The following is a 14,889-nucleotide window of genomic DNA, read 5'->3' on the forward strand; positions in this document are numbered from 1 at the left end:
CGGTGGGGAAACTTCTTGAAACAATGATTCGGGATAAAATTAATAATCACGCCGACAAATATGGAAAGGAAAACCAGCACGGATTTAATCTTACCAATTTGCCGTTCGATCCCAGTGTGAAAGCAATAAAAATATTCTGTTTACAATTGGGATTCTCGATGGCTTCGCTTTTACCCAGCATACCCCGCGTGTGGAAAATATCCCCTATCCATACCACAGCGGAACAGTGCGCAGGCGCGGTGCCACCCAGTGCTGGGAGCATGCGCAATGTCAGTCATGACCAGGGACAGACGCTTGCTGCCTGGATCCACAATGGGTAAAGTGGGTGATGGCGGGGTGGAGGGAGCGATGGATCCGGCGGGTGGACGGGGAGGCTCCAGAAACATGTTGTGTAAACCGCAAACCTCGAATGAGAAGCTACCGACTCCCCGTTTGCACCGAGTGGACCCGAGAAGAAATGTCCCGGTGACAAACCCGGAGCAGGAGGAGAGAATGTTGTGAATTTCTATCCTGGACTGAGGGATGGATTTTGGAAACCAAACAAAAATTACAGGCGTTGGGGAAGTTTGGATTGGAGTTTTTTTTCTTGAGAAAAGGAAGAGTGAACAGTGAGCTGATGGAGGTCTTTACAATGATCAATGGGTTGGATGGAGTAGATATGGAGACAATGTTTCCACTTGAAATTTCTTTACTCAGAGAGTGGTGAGGATGTGGAACTCACAGGAAACCATTGAGGAAAGGAAACTGATAATTTCAACAGGAAACTGGATGAGTACGTGAGAAAAAAGGGATTAGAAAGATAAACTGAAAGGCTGAGATAATTTGGATGGAATGGGAGGAGAAGCATAAAACTAGCAGAATAGTTGGACAGAATGGCCTGTTTGTTCATTGCATATTTTGAGTATTTCAAATTAAACTCTTTTTACAGGGTATTCGGAGGGTTTGATTTGCAGATGGGAAATTCAAATCAAACATCACGTCAAGATCTGACAGAGACAATTGCTCCACCAGGGCCTGAATGTCATCAGCCTTTGAATGTGGAAGGAGAAATGTTTGTCTGTTCTGTCTGTGAGAAAAGATTTCAAACATCAATGTGACTGGAAAAGCACAAAGACAGACACACACCCGAGTGACAGTGTTGCAGTGAATTGACTGTGGAAAGAGCTTTAACCAGTTACACAGCCTGAAAAAACATCACACTGTTCACAGCGGGGAGAGACTGTACATGTATGTGTGTGGTCAGGCTTCAACTAAGCGCGCAACCTGGAGAGACACAAGGATACCCACACCATGGGGAAACCGTGGAAATGTGGGGACTGTGGGAAGGGATTCAATTCCCCATCTGAGGTGGAAACTCATCGACGCTGCCACATTGGGGAGAGGCCGTTCACCTGCTCCGTGTGTGGGAAGGGATTCACTCAGTCATCCAGCCTCTACACACACCAGCATGTTCATACTGGTGAGAGGCCATTCACCTGCCTTGAATGTGGGAAGAGATTTAATGCTTTATCAAACCTCCGGACTCACCATCGGGCTCACTCTGATGAGAGACCGTTTAAATGTTCTGACTGTGAGAAGAGCTTTAAAAGCACAAAGGATCTACTGACACACCAACGCACTCACACTGGGGAGAGGCCATTCATCTGCACAGTATGTGGGAAGGGATTCACTCAGTCATCCCACCTCCTGACACACCAACTTGTTCACACTGACAAGAGACCTTTTGAATGTTGTGACTGTGAGAAGAGCTTTAAAAGTAAAAAGGATTTACTGAACCACAAACGCACTCACACTGGGGAGAGGCCATTCACCTGCTCCGTGTGTAGTAAGAGATTCACTTGTTCATCCCACCTTCTGACACACCAATTTGTTCACACTGATCAGAGACCTTTTCATTGTTCTGACTGTGAGAAGAAATTTAAAAGCAAAAAGGATCTTCTGAAACACAAACACACTCACACTGGGGAGAGGCCGTTCACCTGCTCTATCTGTGGGAAGGTATTCACTCGGTTAGCCCACCTGGTGAGACACCATCGAGTTCACACTGGGGAGAGGCCATTCACCTGCACTGAGTGTGGGCAGGAATTCATTGATTCATCAGACCTTCTGATACACCAGCGAGTTCACTCTGGGGAGAAACCATACACTTGCCTTGTGTGTGGCAAAAGATTCAGTCAGTCATCTCATCTTACTACACATCAACTTGTTCACACTGATCAGAGACCTTTTAAATGTTCTGACTGTGAGAAGAGATTTAAAAGTAAAAGGAATCTGCTGACACACCAGCAAGTTCACACTGGGGAGAGGCCGTTCACCTGCTCCATGTGTGGGAAGGGATTTGCTCAGTCAAACAACCTGCTGAGACACCAGCAAGTTCACATGCGACAGCGGGGGTTGGATTCTGCTGTTACTGCTGCAGTTAATCACATCCAGGACTGAATCATGTCTGGAAGTTTGTTCCCAGTGGGGTTCCGCAGTTTGTGGTTTATAACAATGATTTAGACTTACTCATTGCCCCTACATTTAAGAAGTTTGCAGATGATACAATAGTTGCTGGTGTGGTTGACAATGAGGAAGAAAGCTGTGGACTGCAGGAAGATATCAAAGGACTGGTCAGATGGGCAGAAAAATGGCAAATGGAATTCAGTCTGGATCACGGTGAGATAATGAATTTGGGAGGGTAAACAAGACAAGGGAATGAACAATATACTTCTCAGCATCATCCCGTTTTGAGGAACAGAGAGACCTTGGAGTGCATATCCACAGATCCCTGAATGTGGCTGGATGGGTAGATCAGGTGGTCAAATTTGGGACACTTACTTGTCTGAGGACTAGAATGTAAGAGCAGGGAGATTATGTTAGAATTATGTGAAACACTAGTTAGAGCACAGCTAGAGTACTGAGTACTTTCACATTAATCAGCTATAAAGTACTCATTTAGACTAAAACTAAAGACAAATTGATAATTTATCATATAATTAGTCAGTATTTAATTAATCAAATCTAGGGGATAATGATAAAGCTAACTAACCAGGGATTGAAACAGTGAAGAAGTCTGAATTTTTCAGGAAATTAAACTCTGAGGTGTTTAGGTAATAAGAGTTAAGAAAAACATTTCTGTTAATTTCCTATAAAAATTAGGTGACTTCAGCTGATTGGAGAGTAGTCGATAAATCTTTATTTATTTTAATCACTGGTTTATTTTGCTTAAGTGAATTAATAGTTAAATAAAGGGATGGCAGGGCATCCAAGTCCTGTGAATTGCGCATCCATGTGGGAAAACCAGGATGCATCACATGTGCTGGACGATCACAAAGGGGAATGGTTGAGGGTGTTTTTGGGATCAGAAGGCTGTTTCCAGTGGAGTTCTGAATGGCTTACTGCAGGATCCCATGCTTTTATGGTATAAATCACTGATTTAGACTTTAACATAGGGGGCATGATTAAGATATTGGCAGCCTTGTGGTTAACAGTGAGGAAGAAAGCTGTAGGCTGCAGAAATATATCAATGGACTGATCAGGTGGGCAAAAACGTAGCAAATGGAGATCAGCCTGGAGAAGTGTGAGGTAATAAATACATTTGGGGAGGAAAACTAAGGCAAAGGGAAAGAATATTACTGGTATGATGGTGAGAAGTGTAGAGGAACAGAGGGACATTGGAATGCATGTCCACAGATCCCTGAAGGTGACAGGAGAGGTAGATAAGGTAATTAAAAAGGCAGACAGGATACTTTCTGTTATTAACTGAGACATAGAATACAAGAGCAGGAAATACTTAAATACTTCCAGCATTTTCTACTGATGAAAGATTACAGACTTGAAACTCTGCACTCTCCACAGATGTTGCCAGAGCTGCTGAGTATTTCTAACATTTTCTGTTTTTATTACAAGCTCAGGGAGGTTATACTAAAGTTGTATAAAACACTAGTTAGACCACAGCTAGATTACCGAGTACAGTTCCAATCACTGCATTACAGGAAGGATGTGTTCACACCATAGAGGGTACAGAGGAGATTTACGAGGATGTTGACAGGGCTGGAGAATTTTAACTGTGAGGAAAGATTGCATTGGCTGGGGTTGTTTTCTTTGGAACAGAGGAGGCTGAGCGGAGATTTAACTGAGACGTATAAAATTATGAGGGGCGAGATGGAGTGGATAGGAAGGACCTACTTCGATTAACAGAGATGTCAATGACCAGAGGGCTTAGATTTAAACTAATTACCAGGTGATTGGAAACGGGAGGGATTCACTGAATCATCCCACCTCAGTTCACACTGAGGAGAGGCTATTCACCTGCTCTGAGTGCAAGAAGGGGTTCACTCAGTTATCCACCCTGCTGAGACACCAGTGAATTCACACTGGGGGAGGCCGTTCACCTGCTCTGAGTGGGATGGGATTCACTCAGTCATCCACCCTGTTGAGATACCAGTGAGTCACGGCAGGAGCTGGATTCTGCTGTTATTGCTGCTGTTAGTCTCATTCAGCATTGAACCATATTAATTCTGGATTTTGCTGATGTTAATAACTCCTGTAATATTCATTTGGTTGTACAGGACTTGAGTATTGCTAATCTTTTCATCTTGTACTCATCAGGACACTTCGCAAGAATAAGACCATAAGATGTAGGAGCAGAAGTAGGCCATTCGGCTCATCGAATCTGCTCTGCCATTCAATGAGCTCATGGCTCATCTGATACTCCTCAACTCCACTTTCTTGCCTTGTCCCCATACCCCTTGATTCCCTTACTGATTAAAAATCTGTCTAAAGAACACCAATAACAACAATATATACTGTGTGTGAAGAGAGTGCAGATTGGTTGGCAAGTGGCATTGCCATGGAGAATGCACCACTGATGGTGACAGACAGTTAACTGCCAAGCATTGTTTGAAATTTAAACCAGGCAGCTTGTCCCTGATTGGTCAAGGCATTACTTGAGGAATGAATCAACCAATGGCTGTCACTTATTTTGTTTAGCTGCGCATACATTGCGCCTTTCTCAGCTAAACAATATAAGTGACAGCTATTTGCTGACTCATTTCGCAGGGCAACGCCTTAACCAATCAGGGCAAGCTGCATGGTTTAAATTTCAAACAATGCTTGGCAGTTAACTATCAGTCACCATCAGTGGTGCATTCTCCATGGCAACGGCACTCTTCACATGCAATATAAATTGTTGTTATTAGTATTCTTGCAAAGTGTCCTGATGAATGCAAGACAACGTTTAGACATGCCTCTTTTTTCCAGCAATCTCTTGTAATGTGGTTGGAGTTTAATATTTTAGTATATCAAATAAATCAGCTTTGTTTCAAACATACAGTGTGTCGTATGTTTGATTTCTCTAAGATTTCATGAGCCTGTTCCCTTCAATCCACTCAGGAAATGTATTTAACAGGAAATCAACAATTAAACACGTCACATCAAATAATTGGCAAAAATCCATCAGGATGATGAGGAACCACTTTTTACTCAATAAGTTATGATCTGGAATGTTCTGCCTGAAAGGCGATTGAAGCAGGTTCAATAATAACTTTCCAAAGTGAGTTGGATCTCCAGTTAAAAGGTAAAGTTTTCAGGGCTCTGGGGAAAGGGCAGGAAAGTGGGGCTGATTGGCAACTCTTTCAAAGATGGTCACAACCCTATAAGGCAGCTCTATGTCGACAGGAGAAAGGCTGGTGTTCAACTCCGTGAGAATAACAAGGAAGTTATGAGAAACCAGAATAAAACACTGGTTCAACATCAACTGGAGTATTGTGTCCAATTCTGGACACCACACTTTAGGAAGGATGTGAAGGTATTGAAGAGGATGCAGGACAGATTATTGATAAGAAGCTTCAGTTATGAGGATAGGTCGGAAAAGCTGGGGCTGATCACTTTAGAGAAGAGAAGATTAAGAGGAGATTTGATAGAAATGCTCAGAATCATGAGGGATCTGGACAGAGTAGATTGGGAGAAACTATTCCTATTGGCAGAAGGGTTGAGAACCAGAGGACATGGGTTAATGCTGAATTGAAAAAGAAGCAATGGTGACATGAGGAAAACCCTGTTTATGCAGTGGGTGGTTAGAATCTGTAGTGCACTGACTGAGCGTGTGGTGGAGGAAGGTTCAATCATGCCTTTCAAAACAGAATTGAATAATTATCTCAAGAGAAAGTGTGTACGAGGAAATGGCCAGGGAGTGGGACTGGCTGAGTAGCTCTTTCAGAAAGCCAGCATTGGCATGGACATGATGGGCTGAATGACCTCCTTCTCTGATTCTGATGAAGGCTCTGGGGAAAGGGCAGGGGAATGGGACTCATTGGCAGCTCCTTCTAAGATGGTCCCAGCCCTACAATGGAGCTCCATATTGACAGGAGACAGTCTGATGTCCAACTCTCCAAGAATAAAGAAAGATCTTAACTCTTCTAAGGAGCCCTTCAATTCTCTGTAATTATCTTTCAAATACTGACAGATTCTTTCCTTCTTTTGAAATTCCATTTCCTTATGCCAGGGATGCAGACAGTGCTGGACACAGAGGGAGCAGCAAACCTGGTTCAGAGTGGACACGCTGGATATATCCCTCCTTAAGTAAGGAGACCAAAACTGTACACAGTACTCTAGGCGTGGTTTCACCAATGCCCAGTACAGCTGCAGCAAAACTTCCCTACTTTTATACTCCAACCCTCTTGTAATAAAGGCCAGCATTCCAGTTGCCTTCCTAATTTCTTGCTGTACCTGCATGCTAACTTTTTGTAATTTATGCACCAGGACACTGAGGTCCCTCTGTACTGCAACATTCTGCAGTTCTCTCGACTTAAATAATTCTCTGCTTTTCTATTCTTCTTGCCAAAGTGGAAACCCCCACATTTTCCCAAATTATGCACCATCTGCAAGTGTTTTCCCATTCACTTTGTCTCCTCACAACTTGATTTCCTTACCATCTTTGTATCATCAGCAAATTTGGCTGCAATACACTTGGCCCATTCAAACCAATGTATGTTGTAAATAGTTGAGGTCCCAGCACTGATCCCTGTGGTATCCCAGCAGTTACAGTTTGCCAACCTGTAAATGACCCATTTATCCAGACTCTCTGTTTCCTGTCAGTTATCCAATCCTCTATCCATATTAATATATCACCCCAGCACCTGGTCACTTAGCCTGTGTAGTTAACTTTTATGTGACAGGTAATTGAATACCTTTTCAAAATCCAAATGCACTACATCTACCATTATCCACCCTGCTAGTTACATCCTCAAAGAACTTGAATGAAATTGTCAAACACGATTTCCCTTTCAGAAAACAATGTTGTCTCTGATTGTATTATGACAGTGATTGTTTTTGGATTTTTTTTCAGAGGAAGAGAACTTACACACAGTTAATTCAAACCAAAAGAAAAGTTAGGTCTGAATTTCTAGCCTGAACTTCCAGTGATCGCTTTTGGCAACTCCTTTTACAGCAGGGTTTGCAGAAGGGAAACACAAACCATGCATCATATCAAAATCTGACAGAGTCACTCAATTGATCAGTACCTAAACATCATCAGCTTTTGAACATGGAAGCAAACAGCCCTGTTCAGAGTGGGGAGGAAAGGTTCACGTGTTCTGAATATCCGGTAAGTCTGGTTGTCCACTCCCATTGTGTGAGTTTGTGGGAGCTCATCAATCTCTCCCAGTTGAAGCCGGACCAACAGATCGGCTGGAATTAAATGGTTCCAGACATGGAAGGAACGTTAAATATCCTGTGAATTCTTCCACTAATTCACACTGTTCTCCAAGGGATGAGTTCAAAGAGAAACAATCGCTACACTGTGTAATTTCCTGAAATAATCTCTGCTGCCTCTCCTGACTGAATCCATTTCACTAACAAATGTTGAAATATTTGCTCCACACCCACAGGGTTTCATCTGTTTAAAGCCACAAACAGAAAGGTCCAGTTTTCTCCTGGAGTTTGAGACCTGCTTTCAAAATGATGCAGATTCAGCCAATGAGGGAGACGCGGGCTCAGCTCCGCCCCCCTCATTCACTCCGATTGGTTGGAGGACCAGCCGATCCGGCTCGGTCCTCCAGCCCCGTCCCCTCTTCCTATTGGTCCAAAGCTTCCGTCAATCACTCCCCGCGTATTGTGATCTGGCGCATGCGCAGTGCGGGTGATGTCCAGGGACAGACGCTTGTTTGTCTCATCTTCAGGCGGGAAGGAGGCGGATAAGCGGAGGCAGCGTTAGGGGCAGTGGGTGGGAGGGGAGGCTTCACAAACACCCAGTGGAGGCCTCAACACCCCCAGTAAGAAAGTACCGGTCCCGCCTTTGCACCGAACGGAACGGAAGCTCCGGGCTTTCTCCCGGTGCCAGGCCCGAGTGGACAAATGTGGGTTAATGAAGGAAATGCAGCAATGGGTTTGTTAATGAGAAATCACCTTTAACTCACTTTACTGATCCTGGAGCAGGAGAGAATGGTGTGAATTTCTATCCTGGACTGACAGGGATAGTTTTTGGAAACTCCCTTTACTGAGGGTTAGAAGAGGTGGATTTACAGACAGAAAAGTCAAACAGACCTGGAGCCTGATCCCCCTCCCTGAAGGATATTAGTGATGCAGTTGAGTTCAGCTCCACAAATTACCAGATTTATTCAGCTCAATTTCACAACCTAGGTTTGTCTTTTTGTGGTTTCTCTCTCACTCCCTCTTTTCTGTTTTAAATCAGTTTCATAGGATATTAGAAGGAGAGGGATTGCAGTCAGGAAATTGAAATCAAACATCATACCAGGATATGACAGAGTCTCTCGATTCATCAGGACCTGAATATTATCAGTCTTTGAACATGGAAGTAAAAAGCACCATTAACACTGAGGAGAAACCAGGGAAATGTGGGCACTGTGGGAAGGGATTCAATTACCCATCTAAGCGAGAAATTCATCAGCGCTGTCACACTGGGGAGAGGATATTTTCCCACTCTGACTGTGGGAAAGAATTCATTGATTCAACCAACCTGCTGACACACCAGCGAGTTCACACTGGGGAGAGACCGTTCAGCTGTCCCAAGTGTGGGAAGGGATTTGCTCAGTCATCCACCCTGCTGATATACCAGCGAGGTCACACTGGGGAGAGACCGTTCACCTGCTTCGAGTGTGGGAAGGGATTCACTTGTTCATCCAACTTGATGAGACACCAGCGAGTTCACACTGACAAGAGACCTTTTAAATGCCCGGGCTGTGGGAAGTGCTATCAAACTTTAGATAAACTTATGTCCCATCAACATATTCACACTGACGAGAGACCGTTCAGGTGCTCTCACTGTGGAAATGGGTTCAGGCGATCATCCGAACTCACTGTACACCAGCGAATTCACACTGGGGAGAGACCATTCCTCTGCTCTGAGTGTGGGATGGGATTCACTCAATCAGCCAATCTGCTGTCACACCAGCGAGTTCACACTGATGAGAGACCTTTTAAATGCATAGACTGCAGGAAATGTTTTAAAAGTTCTGGAGCACTGATGCGCCATCAAAGAGTCCACACTGATGAGAGACCTTTTAAATGCCCAGACTGTGGGAAGTGATATAAAAGGTCTGGGGATCTGATGTCCCATCAACGTATTCACGCTGACGAGAGACCATTCAGATGCTCTCACTGTGAGATTGGGTTCAGGCAATCGTCTCAGCTCACTGAAAATCAGCGAATTCACACTGGAGAGAGGCCGTTCACCTGCTCCGAGTGTGGGAAGGGATTTACTCAGTCATTCCATCTGCAGACACACCAACGGGTTCACAGTGTGGAGAGACCTTTCACCTGTTTCGTGTGTGGGAAGAGAATCACTCGGTCATCCACCCTGATGAGTCACCAGCGAGTTCACAAATAATTACAGTGATTGGATTTTGCTGTTAATCATGCCCAGGACTGAACCATGTTCATTGGGGTCTGTTTCTGCTGATGTTAATAAACTCCAGCCCAGTTTTACTGGTTAATATTTTGGATAAAAGTCAAATAAATCAGCTTTGTTCTAAACGCACAGTGTGGCGAATCTTCTAGTATCTCTAACAGAAGTTAGTTCCTTTTGAAGTGCTCTCCCTTTCCTCGTATCCTCCTCCTCACCTCAAACAACAAGCATGAGAAGCTCATGGAGCTTCTTTGTCACGAAGATTGAGACAATCCGATCAGCTGCCTCTGCTTCTTCCCTCCCTTCCACTAGCCCACCTGGCCAAACTGTATCTGAAGCGCCTTCTTGTCGAAGCTCTGCACTTGCATCTTTCTCCAGTTTCTCTCCTATCTTCCATCTCCCTCAGCTCATCTTGTCCATGAGACCTGCCTTCGGCTTCCTTGACCCTATTCTCACTAAACTGCTGACCATCCAACTTCCACATTTTAGACAATATTCTTAATGGTTCTCTTTCTTTTCGTACTGTCCCTCTCACCTTTAAATCCATTGTTGTCTCTCATCATAAAAAAATCCTTCGACCCCACCATCCTCCTCCACTCTCTTTTCTCTAACTTGGTACTTGCTGGCAAACTGTTAGATCTCTAATTCTTTTCCAGTTTGGATCAAAGGTTCCTGACCTGAAGCATTCACTCTTTTTCCCTCTCTGTAGATGCTGTTTGACCTGCTCAGAGTTTCCAATATTTTCTGTTTTGAGGTCAAACAATTATACGAATTAGGAGGAGGAGTAGGCCACTCGGCCCCTCGAGCCTGATCTAATTGAGCTGATCTAATTGTAACCTTAACTCCACATTCCTGCCCACCTCCGCCCCGCCCCTCTGTTGCATCACCAACACAGCCGCGCATGCGCTCCGTTCCCCGGTGGCCATTAAACTGGGCCTCTTCCTGGGAAAAAGTCCCAGAGCTGTAAACGCAGGACCCGCAGAATTTTATTCAGGCCTTGCGGCCTACACCAGGTCTTTATGAAGCCTCCTTTTCCTCCCCCTCCCGGCTCCATCCCTCCACCTCATCGACTCTCACCCGCTGCAAAAAGCGTCTCCCGCAATCACAAGGTTCTGACCAAAGTGACACTGCGCATGCTCTGGACATAGTCCAATATTGCACCTGCGCACTGGGCTCCTGTAGAGGGAATAGGGCACATTCACATTCGTAGGGGAGGTTGGGTAACAAGAGCGCCATTGATACTCCAGACAGAGAAGAGCAAATAATTCTGTTACCAACTGAGATAAATTGATTTAAAAATCACATAAATTCTTGTCAATGCCGTGTTTCTTTTCTCAAAATAATTCTAACCCCTGCTCTCCTGTGTTTTAAAAACTTTTCTGACTCTATCTCCTCCTCTGAAGGTGTTGATTCAGGCTAGCTGCAATCCCACAGTAGCTGCTTCCTCTCTCTTGATCTCGCTATCCCCTGATACTGAATATTCACAGTTTTATAGAATGATACAACACAGATGGAAACCATTCGGCCCATCATGCCTGTGCTGACACTTTGGAAGATCTATCCAATTAATTCCTCAGACCTGTTGGCACTGTCAGAACAATGTATATCTGCTGTAGAGATGGAAGCGGTGAATAGAAAAGGTTTTCCAGTTGGATACTTCTCAGACACACTCACCACTGTGGAAAGATCAATTGTCCAGTTTATTAAGCAGAATTGAGTGTTCACTGGTTGGTTAAGCACACAGAGTATTTGCTGGAGTTAAATTCAAAAATTCTACACACCCCCATATACTGCAGTGACATTATTAGTTAAAGGCCAAGGCAAGGGAATATCCTTGGTGTGATAGAGTAAATGAATTGAGTTACAAAGCAATGGCATTAACATCATAAAACTGAAAAAATTACCAATTGGCTGGAATGTTGCAGTATGAAGGAACCTCACATACTTGTCAGGTGAAAGAGGCCATGTACAATGGACCTATTAAAGCCACACCACTGTTAGACTCCACTGGGGTTTATGTGGATGAGTCTTGGTTTTATCAACAGGGACCATATTAGACTGGTACAACATCTTTGATTCCCCATGACAGCTGTAGTATCCTTATTAAATGCCCACCACAATACTTAGTCCAGAAATCTGAGGTTATTGTGATCAAAGCCCTTAAAACCGTCACTGATTGAATCAGGAACTATTCTGAAACCTCCTTGGGTTGTAACTCCTTCAGGGAAAACCCATTTCTCTGGCAAAAAAAAACACAACAGCAAGGAAACCACTCAGCCACCACTCCAAACTCCGAATGATTTGGGATATTGCTGGTAAGTGTCCGGGGCAATTTGCTATTTGTAAGGCGAAGGTACATCAACAGCAGGAGTTAGTGAAGAGGGTAATAACCAGGCAGACTGACTCACTAGGAAAGCTGCTGGGATGTGCTTGGGATCCACCCAAAACTCCATCATTGGCACTGATATGAGAGACTCCAGTTAAACCTGATTTTAAAATTTGTCAGGATCCTGACCCTGATGTGACTATAGTCAAAGAGGCCGTACACCATAGGAGACTTTACCTCATCCCTCACAGCAAGTAAGGACTCGCTCATCCGACATGACGAGGTTTTTCTATTACATGGATGGCTCTAATTTGACTAGAGTCACACCTCAATGGCTCAGAAAAGGATTCATTTTGTTTATGGGTCAAATTGGGGACATGTTTCTCTTTTTCAAGTCATCGATATGTCACAGAATTACTATTGGTGGCAGAGGATGCACCAGGGTGCACCAGGATGTCCATCATAACCGGAACCTGTGTCTCATCTGTGTCAAAATCAATCCAGATCTTCAAAATTTAAGGTTCCGATGTACACATCCCGCCTGAATGATGTTCCTGGGAAGCATTGAAGATTGATTATACAGGTTCATTATGTAGATAAAAGGAAGGGATTAGGATATCATGGTAATTATAGATACGTTTACTCGGTGGATTCAAGATTTCTTGGTGTGTAATAATGATGCAGTCACTACAGCCAATATCCCATGGGAATAGATCTTTACCAGATGGGGCTTTCTGAAAAGGATAGAGTGATATTGATTCTCATTTCACAGCAGAAGTAATGCAACAGCTCTGTCATCTTATGGTTTGTAACTACATTTCCACATCCTCTACCGCACAAAGTCCAGTGGGATGCTCGAGAGCTTTAATCACTCTGGATAAACAACACTGAAAAAAGCTGTCGTGAAGGGAGCTTATTCAACACCTCCAGGGAGAACAACCCCATCCGTTACATTATCTCTTAAATGGGAGATGAAGTAATGTTAAAAAAAAATTGTGAAAAGAGGTAGGGCTAGGAGGCTATTCGGGAAGATCCATATGATGTTCTGGATAATTGGGAGAATAAAATCTTATATTATTTAATTGGAAATGAGGAAGGGAAGCACAATATCCAAGTTACTATGGAGATCAGTGTAAACAGTACAAAATGAAAAGGTCAGATAACCACATGGGGAATAAACGCTTGTGTTTGATTTTACCCAACAGGGACTTGATGTGGATGGTCATCGTTCATCGTGCTGCTGGAACTGTCCAGGTTGAAGCCCTATGCATTTCCCCCAGATTATCCTTTCTGAGCTCCAGCCAGATGATGCTAAACACTCAATTGAGAAAGACAAAAATCTACAACAATGTGTTTAAACCAAAGTTGATTTATTCCACATTCAAACAGAATATTAAACTCAAGCCCAATGATGGGATTATTACCATCCGAGACAAACCCTGATTCTCACAAGGAACGTGGTTCAATCCTGCCTGAGATTAACAGCAGATTCCAACCTCCACAGTCAGTTGTGAACTCGCTGGTGAGTCAGCAGAGTGGATAACTGAGTAAATCGTATCCCACACATGAAGCAGATGAACAGACTTTCTTCGGTGTGAGAGTGTTGGTATGTCAGCAGATCATTTTTACTTTTGGTATTGAAATGTTGTCTTATCATTGTGAATGCGCTGGTGTCTTCACAGATGAGATGAAGTAATGAATCCCTTCTCGCAAACAGAGCAGGTGAACGGCCACTCTCTGGTGTGAACTTGCTGGTGTATCAGGAGATGGGGCGACTCAGAGAATCCCTTCCCAAACTCGGAACAAGTGAAGGCCTTTTTCCAAGTGTGAACCAGCTGGTGTATCAATAGGTGGGATTAACAAGGAAATCCCTTCCCACAATCGGAGCAGGTGAGCGGCCTCTCCCCGGTATGAACTCGTTGGTGTGTTAGCAGGCTGGACAATTGCCTGAACCCCTACCCGCACTGAGAGCAGCTGAGCGACCTGGAACAGGAGTGAATGTGTTGGTGTTTTTTCAGCCCACATGGATGTATAAAGATCTTCTCGCAGCCGGAACATTTGGACTCTCTTGTCACTGTGAAGCTGCAGGTATCTCAACAGGGCAGAGAAATTAAAGAACCCCTTCCCACACTTGGAGCAGGTCAATGGCCTCTACCCAGTGTGTCTGAGTCGATGAGTCTCCAGCTGAAATGTGTACTAAATACCTCCCCCCAGTCCCCACATTTATCTGGTTTCTTCACAGTGTGACTGCACATGTGTCTCGACAGGCCAGATGAATGGCTGAAGCCTCGTCCACACACAAAGCATGTGTACGGTTCATCCCCGCTGTGAAGAGTGTTTTTTCCTTCCACATTCAAAGGCTGATACTGTCCGATTTTGACTTGATATTTGTTTTGAGCTTTTTGTTTTGTTTGGAACCTTCCCTTCTAACACCCTGTAAAATGAATTTAAGACAAGGCAAAGGGAGTGAGGGAGAACGCACAAAAGCACAGACAGGTGATGAAACTGAACTGAATGAATTTAGTCATTTGTGGAGCCAACACGAGGAAAAAGTGACAATGAAAACTGTTGGATTGTAAAACCTAACTGGGTCATTGATTTTCGTCAGGGTAGGGAACCTGCCACCCAATATTGACCTACAATAAGACTGTGGCCTCAACAGAAACAGATAGAGAGGTAGAAGGTTTAGGGCTGTGGTGTGGGAATGATACTGAAG

The 14,889-nt window shown here is 44.0% G+C and overlaps 3 protein-coding genes across 3 annotated transcripts in view; 1 reads left to right on the forward strand and 2 right to left on the reverse strand.

The window, feature by feature from the left end:
• LOC144696897 (uncharacterized) overlaps positions 1 to 10,953 on the reverse strand; it is a 394,826-nt gene extending 383,873 nt beyond the window's left edge. Inside the window, exon 1 of the mRNA XM_078568611.1 lies at positions 10,925 to 10,953. The gene's annotated coding sequence lies outside the window, so the exon portion shown is untranslated. The remainder of the gene's footprint in view (positions 1 to 10,924) is intronic.
• Positions 1 to 14,889, reverse strand: part of LOC144697817 (uncharacterized) — a 528,726-nt gene that overhangs the window by 423,730 nt on the left and 90,107 nt on the right. The window lies entirely within an intron of this gene.
• Positions 1,291 to 9,954, forward strand: LOC144697824 (uncharacterized). The gene is given in 2 exon segments (XM_078569805.1): positions 1,291 to 2,344; positions 8,949 to 9,954. Coding segments are annotated over 2 exon segments (1,935 nt in total). The 3' UTR covers positions 9,830 to 9,954.

The sequence above is a fragment of the Cetorhinus maximus genome, chromosome 23 (assembly GCF_964194155.1).
Source record: "Cetorhinus maximus chromosome 23, sCetMax3.hap1.1, whole genome shotgun sequence".
Taxonomy (NCBI): domain Eukaryota; kingdom Metazoa; phylum Chordata; class Chondrichthyes; order Lamniformes; family Cetorhinidae; genus Cetorhinus; species Cetorhinus maximus.